Consider the following 9,106-nt stretch of genomic DNA (forward strand, 5'->3'; position numbering starts at 1 on the left):
TGTCACAGTGCGTCCCCATGATGAGTGAAGGCCTCTTCCCAAGGCCACCTGGCAGCTGACAGCACAACCTCTCCTGCCCGATCGCTGCCTGCCCTCACCCTCACTGTGCTCTGCGACCGAGAGCTGCAGCAGCCAACGAGCTCGTCCGCACCCAGTCCGATGGCCAAGGCTGAGAAAGGTGACACGTCGCTGCTCCTCCTGGGGAGGTTTCACACCGGGCCTCTGTCAGAGAAGCCCCTCAACAACTCTCCTGCTCTTGCCATAGGCTTTGTAGCCACCTCCAAGATGGACGGAGCCTGGGTGGGCACCTGGAGACCTCATCGCCCACGCGGCCCCATCATGGCCCAGTTTACCAGCCCAGGACCCAAGTACTCAATCCCCGGGACCACAGGTAAAACCACCATACAAGGGGGGAGCGCCACATCCACTACCTCCAGGGGACAAGTAGCCACTGCCCCATTCCCCTTTGCTCCAATCCTCCATGTTCTCAGCTGCAGCAAGGACACAGGCCTGCCAGAGGAAGCTCAGGCTGCTCATGGGAAAGCCCCGGAGAAGAGCTGCCTGGCTCTGCAAAGCCCAGAGGTGGCCTTAGCAGCCCCTTAACGCCTGAGTGCACAGGAGGAAGCTTGTTCTGTATCTTTGCCACAAACTTGTTGCTCCCACTTCACCCTTTCCTTCTTCTCTTCTTCTCCTCCTCCTCCTCTTCCTCTTTTTCTGCTTCTCCTCCTTCTCTTCTTCTCCTCCTTCATCTTCTCCTCTTGTACTTCATCTTCTCTTCCTGTTCTTCTTCTCCTTCTTTTTCAACTTCTCTGCTTCTTCTCCTTCACTTTCTTCTTCTCCTCCTCTGTCATAGCAGTAAAGTTTCATTTTCTTTTCCATCAGGGCGCTGGGAAAGCAAAACGTCACGGAAGCGATCTTTACGTTTGCTTTAAGTTAACTTAGCAACTGTTTTGGGGTTTACTACTTCATAACAATAGCATTTTGGAGATATGCTGATTAATTGCACAGTGCCTACATTGTTCTTGCTGGAGGTCGTTGTACCATTGTATTGGCCTGCTGGTATCCTCCTTGGAGGAAAAAGTCACACAGGAAGGGACTTTCCTGAGGCCGGCAACTCCGACTCCTCCACTTAGAAACTAGCTTTAAATAGGCAGTTGCAGGCAGGTGTCCTTTCACAGGCTTTTCTTCCTAGGTTACCTGGCTCACAATCCCAGCAAAACCAAAGCGCCTGCGTACACGTTTCAAGGGGCCAAACGTCCCGTCGCAGACAGCTGTTCTCCGGGTCCTCGGTACTATGTCCAGCCCTCCATCACCAGGAACGGGAAGTACGTGGCTCCAGCACACCACATGTGCGGACTTCCCAAGATAAAGACCGAGGTCACCCCTGGACCGAGTGAGTACCATTTCTCCAGCACTTCTTTCAGGCAAGACAAGCACGCCTTCCTTTTGCCCTGTGCTACCGGGGTACAAAACCATCAGCTCATGCCCTGAAGGAGCTTCAGAGGTTTCCAGACAGAAAGCAAACAAGGCTGAGACCTCCACCTGACCCTTCCTCTTTGGCTTGAGGAAAAGAGCTCAGCTTCACTGCTTTTCTCCATTTCTCCTCTGCCCTAGGTGACTACTCCACCGACAAGGCCAACAAACACCTCTACAAATGCGCGCCGGCACAGTCCATGGCCTTCCGGCACAAGGCTGTCAAAACCGACCAAACTCCAGGTAGGGGAACTTGGGGAAATACACACACTTGCAGCCTGTGTGTCCTCCCAGGAAAATCTGCTGGACAGCTTATTCAACAGGCCTAGGGAAAAGCCTGCACAGCAGGACACAACGGCCTCTTGACAAGCTTGCTTGACGTCCCAGACCACCTGTTGCGCTAAAGGGCAAGGCAATTTGGCAGAAAATAAACCCCCTTGCGTTCCAGCTTGTCCTCAAATATCAGAGGGGCTGGGGGCGGCGAGGCTTAGATTCTGAGTGATGCCCAATGCTCTGTGTTACAAGTCCGGTCGCGTTCAATGTATTGAACTCTCATGATTACAGATGCACTCGTAACACCATGCACTTTCAGTCCAGTCGTGTTCCATGACCTAGCATGGCCACACTTAAGGGATTTATGGCGTTCAGTGAGAACTCTCACGGCTAGATTAGTGAATAGTGCCTTTCCGTAAAATGCGAATATAAATCTAATTCCTAAGTTACCTCCAGCAATTATTCCACACCACCAACTTCTCTCATCCCATAGAAGAAGCGGCAACTCAGGCTTGGAGCTGCCGACACATGCCACGTGTGACCGAAGACGAATACATTGGGAGGAGGGGCAAAACATCCTTCCTGCTCCTGGCAGCAGCCTTGACAGGCTGCTCCTCTCCCACCCCAGCGCTGCTGCTCTCCCCGCAGGACTCACACAGGCGTTCTTCCCATTCCCCTTCCAGGTCCTGGCACCTACACCCTGCCTCGGCTGGTGGGACCCAACACAGCCTACACCCACGCCAGCCCGTGCTACTCCATGAAAGGGAAGAGTAAGCACAATGGCTTTGCTGAAGACCTCTCCAAGGTGAGCTATGCTTCTCTGCTCTCTCGCGTCAGCAGCTGAAGCTCAGGTTAGAAGGGCTCCAGCGCCTGCTGCAGCCTCCCTTAACGCGCACTTCCCTGCACCAGCAGCAAAACCCAAGAAGCCTTGGGTCCCCTGGCTCTCCTGCTCTTAACAGCGGGAAAGGGGAGGCTCTGCCGACACCTGCGGTCCCTCGTTTCCTAACACTAACGGTTTTGGTGGGGCAAAGCTCATCGGCACTAATGGGAATCTCCCTCCTCCTCTGGGAAATCTGCCTCTTGGCAGGTTAAATGGAGGTTCCCTTGTTACAATCGCTCCGTGCCTCTCACACCACTTCTCTGGCCAGCCAGCTCAAGTAGCACAGCCCGTGTGGGCACCCAGCAAGAATCAACACCCGCCTTCTGTACCCAACAACCTCCCTGCCTCTCTTACAGACGCCAGGTCCTGCTGCATTCCCCAAGGTGGAACTGGATGTCTACAAAAAAAGGGCTCCCGTGTACACGATGGGAACCAACAGTAGACTCAGAGGCGACAAAACAGTGAAGCCGGGGCCAGCAGACTACCACCCGGGAAAGGTAAGGCAGCCTGCCCACCTCTCCTCCTCCGCTTTGCAACAACCAACCCTTAAGCATCTCCCCCTTCCGACGGGGCTTCTGAGAACTCAAGACCACCTTAGTGGAGTGACAAAACACAGGACAGCAGGCCTGCTCCCTGGCCTTGGCCCAAAGCCGAGCAGAGGGAGGCCAAAACCCCCATCTTTGCATCTCCCCTAGCTGAGCCATTCAATGCTGATAGGCGCTCACACATCACAAGCTCTTCAGGAGGACACACTGCCGCAGAAGGGACAAGCAGACCCAAGAGCAGACCTTTCTTATGCACTGGGGATCAGCTGGGAGGGCAGGGGCATCTAGCAAAGTCTGGCTGGAGCTAGAAGGACTCTGGACTTGGAGCCAGTTCCAGTGCCAGCTCAGCTCTGGGCAAATGCACCTACATCAACTTGTTATGCCAGACGGCCTTCTCTGAAGACAAGTCTTCTTAAGAACAAGGCACCACGGTCACCCTTTTTTTTCCTCACTTTTCCCCTTCCAGGTGACGCTGATCAAGCCCCAGGCACCTGCTCCCACTTTTGGACTCCGACATTCCCTCTACACAATTCCTCTAATACCTCTGATATGAGACTAATAAAACAACACCCCCCGCAAAGACCTTGTCTGGTCACCTTCAGCTGCAGGGAGAGGGCATGTGCGTGAGTGAGGACGATCAGCTCCCTCCATTTCATGTCTATGCCTCAGCCAAAACATTGCAAGACAAGGACGAGAGGAGAGCACCGAGATCAACAGCATAAGCAAGGCAGAGAGCTCTGACAGCACCGTTTCACCTGACCGAACCTAAACACTGCCCCGTGAAAGCAGTCCAGCCCTTCCCTACATGCTCTCACCCCATGGCCGAGCATCCCACAGGCACAGGCTTGCCCCCAGGGACACAGCCTGTCTCAGCACCCCCCCTTTTCAGTGCACACAGGTGGCTTCTCTCCAGGGTGGGGCCAGAAACACAGCTGCTCTGCGTGACCTCTTGCCATGGGCTAAATGCCACAGGCAAGTCCCCAAAACACTGACCGTTAAGGAGAAAGAATCCAACAGACAGGATGATGGTTGCGTCCTCCAGGTTGCCTTATAAAAGCTAGCTATCCACTAAGGAATTGGCAATATGGCAGGATGAAGATGGTACAGCCCCTCTGGGCAACCTGCTTCAATGCTGGGCTGCTCCAAAGGGGAAGAAGGTTTTCCTTACCTCTAGCCTGAAGCTTTCATATTTCAACATCGTCTAGACTATTGTCTGTTTTCCTCCTGCCAAGCACCACAGGGATGAATTTGGATCCATTTTCCTGAAAACCTCTGCCTAGGGACTGGCCAGGCTGCTGGCAGGGTCCCAAAGCCCTCCCATTCTAGAGAATGAAAATGCCCTGTCCTGCAGCATCTCCTTGCAGGGAAGTGCTCCAGGCCCCGAGCATCTTCATGGCCCTCTGCTGATCTTGCTCCCACTTATTAACATCTTTCTTGTACCGGGAGCCCAAAAATTGACCCCGTATTGTGCATGTGGTCTAATGAGTGACGAGTAAGGGGAGATAATCACTTCCCTCCATCTTTGGGTGAGGCCCCTGTTCATACAGCCCAGGACACTTCTTTGCTACCAGGGCACACTGCTGGAAGGTGTTTTGTCTTCTGTCGCCCAGGAGCATCAGGGTATGTTCCACAGAACTGCATCCCGGTCAGATGATCCCCAGCCCATATCACTGGAGGGGGCCGGTCTGGCCCAGGTGCAGGACCCAGTGCTAGTTCTTGTGGAATTTCAGGAGGTTTGTGGCAAGGCATCCCTCCCACCTGGCAGGGCTTCTCTGAATGGCATCCTTAAGGCACAGGAATGCTCCTCCCCATTTGATGACATCAACAGACCTGATGATGGATGCGTCCTCCAGGTCGCCTTATAAAAGTGCACCTTAGAAAGTGCACAGGGCCCAGGAAAGACTCCTGTGCTGCAGTGGCACCTGCATCTGCAATGTTACTAGGAATGGATCATCCATCTGCAAAGGTATCTGCATCGACATCTGCACCTCCAGGGGTATCTCCTTCTGCGATAGTGTGTTCGCCTGCAGTGCTCTCTCTCTTGGTATTTGCACGCGGAATGGCATCTGCAGTGCCATGGAGGACAGGTGGAAGGTTAGGGGCTTCGAGGGAGGGTGCTAGGGCTTAGGGGTTAGGGGTTTATGTTAGCAGCTTGGGTTCAGGCATCTGGGGAGAGTTTCTGCTTTGGGCTTTGTGCTCAGGGCAGGGCTAGGGCTGAGAGCTCCCCTTTTAGGGTTAGGGATCAGGGTGAGGCTCAGCGTGAGGGTTTGTGATTCTGCTTAGAGCTTCTTGTAATTGATTTGAGCACTGACTAGCTTTGTGGGTTGAGGGGTTGGGTTAGGGCTAGAGGTGAGGGCTGCCATTAAGGCTAGAGGTGAGGGCTGCCGTTAAGGCTAGCATTTGAGGGGTAGGGACCTCACAGACAACAAGCAAGTGCTGTCCCTCTCACATGCCTCTCCTTTGGCCTACCCCGTTGTCCCATCTCTCTCTTTGATGTCACTCACAAGCATCCTCACAATGCTGCTCCTCACCAGCCGGCTTCCTCCGGCAGAAATGACATCACAACCTACTCTCCGGCAATGTCACCTATGCCTTCACCTTCCTCTTGCCTAACCTCTCATCTCATCTCCCTGGCCTTTCCCTTCAGAACCTCACAATCCCTGCCCTGCTTCTAGATCCTGGGAAACATCAGTTAGGCTTAGGAGAGGGGTTGAAGATGAGGGAGGGTGAGGGACAGGATTAGGGAGTTGGGTGAGGGTTTAGGCTTCAGGCATCTGGTGAGGGGTTCAGCTTTGGCATTAGTGTCAGCATGGGATGATCTGTCATTCCCTAACAGCCCTGGAGCACTCCTTATCAGGATCGTAACCCAAGTGGAACGACACCACGGTTACCGAAATGCCATCATTTTACTAATGACTAAAGCCAATCATCTTGCAAACCTACAAACAGCGGTCCCAAGGGAGGCCCTTTGAGCTCTCCTGGACCGCAGCGGGCTGCGACCAGCATCTCCCTCCAAGTGGGACGCCTCTCAGAGTTCGCAAACTCTCCAGTTTGTGAAATTTGGAGGACTGCCACCGAAAGCTGGCGACGAAACCTGGGCTGAAACCCTCCCCTCCTGGAGGCTCAACCCTGGCCCCCTGAGAAATACTGAGACATTTGAAGTGAATATTTCACGGAACTCGAGGGGAATTTTTAACAGGTATACCTTTGTATATGTATCTATAGCTTTATGTCTGTGTGCGTGCGTGTGTGGATCAATCTGTAATCAGGCTATTGTTGTGATTAGCTCGCTTCAGGCTATTGTTGTGATTAGCTCGCTTTGTAAATCCTAAAATTAATCCTTGATTAAGTGCTGCCTAAATCTTATAATTTACCTCAAACGGTGAATGAACCTCAAATTGCTGCTAAATACACATAATCCTTAGATGAAACGCATTGACCAAGTCTGGGACTAGGATTACACCTAGCCGCACCTAGACTGCTCTCTGAGAAGGAGCTTAGAAAGCAAGGGGGTCAATTCCGACCCTCATGACTCAACGGGAGGAACTCTTCATCCCTTGTACCTTCTCTTTTCCTTTAGAGATAAAGCGTTGACCAAGCCTTGGAATGAGTCTGGGTTCAGCGGCAGCTAATCTCCTCTTTGAGAAGTTTAGAAAGCAAGGGAGTCCATTCTGAACCTTGTGACTCAATGGGAGGGTCTTCCTTATTCTTTACCCCTTTGTTTCTCTGCTCTCTCCCTCTGTATAAATCATTCTGAGTTGATTCTCATTTGATTTCCCTTTGTATGTTTTAGTAAGTAGTAGAGTGAACCTTGCCATCGAATTCTGTTGAGTCGCACTTTTATAAACGTCTATTAAAATTGCTTTTCCCAATACCCTTGATGGTGATTCTTTAAGCAGCCTAAACCACTCATTGATGAGAAGCCCTCAGCAGGCCCTACTAAACGTCCAGGACACTTGACTCCTGCTCTGGCCTTCCACGCTCAGTGACTTTCCCCTGGGAGATGGTAAGTGTGCAGCAACGGTAATGAGTTTATTCTTGCATCTCAATTTCAGCGTGGTTGCAGAGGGACTTCCAGGAGAGACCATCTACTAGGAAGGCTTTTGCTAAGTGTGATGACGTTAACAAGCACCTGATGCCACACAGGTTCATTTCTTTCTCAGTCCTAACTCAGGAATGCTTTGAACATTGACTGTAAAATGTTCCCATGCAACACACCACCTTCATTTGCTAGAGGTGGGCATGGGATGAGGTGGCACAGCCAGCCAGGTAGATGTGACCACAGGTGGATGGGCAAGGAGATCACTAGAGACACTTGCTTCTATCAGTTTCACTTTTCTGGGCGTGATTTACATAAGACCCCAGCAGCTGTTATTCAATGATACACATACTCTGTCCTGTACTTCTAAAAAGTGGTCTAGGGCTAATGGATTCTATATTACCATTTGTGATAATAATTTGATTTCTTCCCATAGGGCTGTAATACTAGCTGCGCTTTCAGTAATGGCTTTTTCTAATTCCCTTGACACATTTGCAATAGCTCTTTCTAGTTCTGCAACCCCTAACTGTGGGATAAAAGCTGTTACAGACAGGTGGAACTTAGTGCCACATGCTATCAGAGGGCTGTAACACTTTTTCTTGTAGATAGCAGTAGATAGACCCAGGGGTCTCCTTTCAGACTAGCGACAAACCCTTCTTGGCAGCAGGGTGGTATCCTTCCTTTCTTCAGTGAAAATTCCTAACGTAGATGCCCGTCCTTGTACCACTGAGAATTCAATGGGACAGATACCCAGGGGAGTTGATTTCTGGAAGAGGATGGGCTTTTAGGGCATATGCAACAGTCGGGCTTATTTGCCTCTGCTGCTGTAGCTGGACTGTGGCTATGGCCGGATTATGGAACGAGTATGTATAATCCATATTCCACCACTGGCTTTTAAGCAATGCTACCCTATTAAAACCTGGGCTTCCAAACCACTACGAACAGGAAAAACAAACAGACACAAAGAGCAAAACCAACTCTCCCTTGGATATAGAGGACAGCACTGAAATCAAAAGGCTTTCCTGACTTAGGAAACCCAAAAGGCATTGAAAGACCTAAACTAAGCTGTCGTGGAAGCCCGTCCTCGTTAGCTGAGGGCCCCAGGAAAAGGCCGCTGCATCTCCCCAGGCTGCCTTGCCCTGCCTGGCTGCTGAGAGGAGGGGACAGCGGGTGGTGCCAGCCTGGGGTGACAGGAGGGACAGCGGGCGGTGAGAGGCCTGGGGGGTGACAGGACACCGGGCGGTGATGGGCCGGGGGGCAGCAGGGACACGAGCAGCTGGGGGCAGTGACAGGCCCGGGGCTGACGGGCGGTGACATGGACTGGTAACGGCCCTCCCCTGTGGGGCGCTCAGACTTCGGAAGAAGATGGCGGAGCCGCCGCGCTCACGTGACACGGGCCTGTTGTCAAAATGCACTGGGTGCGGGGGGCTGTTGTGCGTGCGCAACGGTTGTCGGCCCAGAAACCCCTCTGCGGAATGTTGAGGCAAGGGAAACCCCTCTGCGGAATGTTGAGGCAAGGGAAACCCCTCTGCGGAATGTTGAGGCAAGGGAAACCCCTCTGCGGAATGTTGAGGCAAGGGAAACCCCTCTGCGGAATGTTGAGGCAAGGGAAACCCCTCTGCGGAATGTTGAGGCAGGGGCGCCTGAGTCGCCACAGCGAGCGGTTGGGCCTGGAAGTGCTGTGTGCGAGAAAGGGAGTGGGTCTGAGCCGGGGCTGCAGAGGCCTCTCCCCGTTGCCTGACGCCCGCCTGGGCTGCGAGGAGGAGCTCGACCTCAGGGGGTGCTGCTTTCCCCGACCCCCTCAGTGGGCCCTTCCTCAAGCCGCCAGCACAGAGGTCGTGACGCGGTCTGCCGTGGTAGACACCATCGCAAAGCAGGCACCGCCTGGCCCCGACC

The 9,106-nt window shown here is 52.9% G+C and overlaps 1 protein-coding gene across 1 annotated transcript; it reads left to right on the top strand.

Moving 5' to 3' along the window:
- Positions 1 to 285: 285 nt before the first annotated feature.
- On the top strand, positions 286 to 3,724 carry LOC132320840 (outer dense fiber protein 3-like). The gene is made up of 6 exons (XM_059834466.1): positions 286 to 391; positions 1,193 to 1,393; positions 1,615 to 1,716; positions 2,430 to 2,551; positions 2,983 to 3,123; positions 3,638 to 3,724. The coding sequence occupies exons 1-6, from the start codon at positions 286 to 288 to the stop codon at positions 3,722 to 3,724; spliced, it is 759 nt and encodes a 252-aa protein (XP_059690449.1).
- Positions 3,725 to 9,106: the final 5,382 nt, after the last annotated feature.

Source organism: Gavia stellata, unplaced genomic scaffold, assembly GCF_030936135.1.
Source record: "Gavia stellata isolate bGavSte3 unplaced genomic scaffold, bGavSte3.hap2 HAP2_SCAFFOLD_34, whole genome shotgun sequence".
Taxonomy (NCBI): Eukaryota; Metazoa; Chordata; class Aves; order Gaviiformes; family Gaviidae; genus Gavia; species Gavia stellata.

Bases quoted from the DNA above. Each gene is read 5' to 3' on its own strand.
- LOC132320840 (XM_059834466.1), top strand. From the start codon at position 286: ATGGACGGAGCCTGGGTGGGCACCTGGAGACCTCATCGCCCACGCGGC. The intron at 1,717-2,429 runs GTAGGGGAACTT...TTCCCCTTCCAG, and splicing joins CAAAACCGACCAAACTCCAG to GTCCTGGCACCTACACCCTG. The intron at 3,124-3,637 runs GTAAGGCAGCCT...TTCCCCTTCCAG, and splicing joins CAGACTACCACCCGGGAAAG to GTGACGCTGATCAAGCCCCA.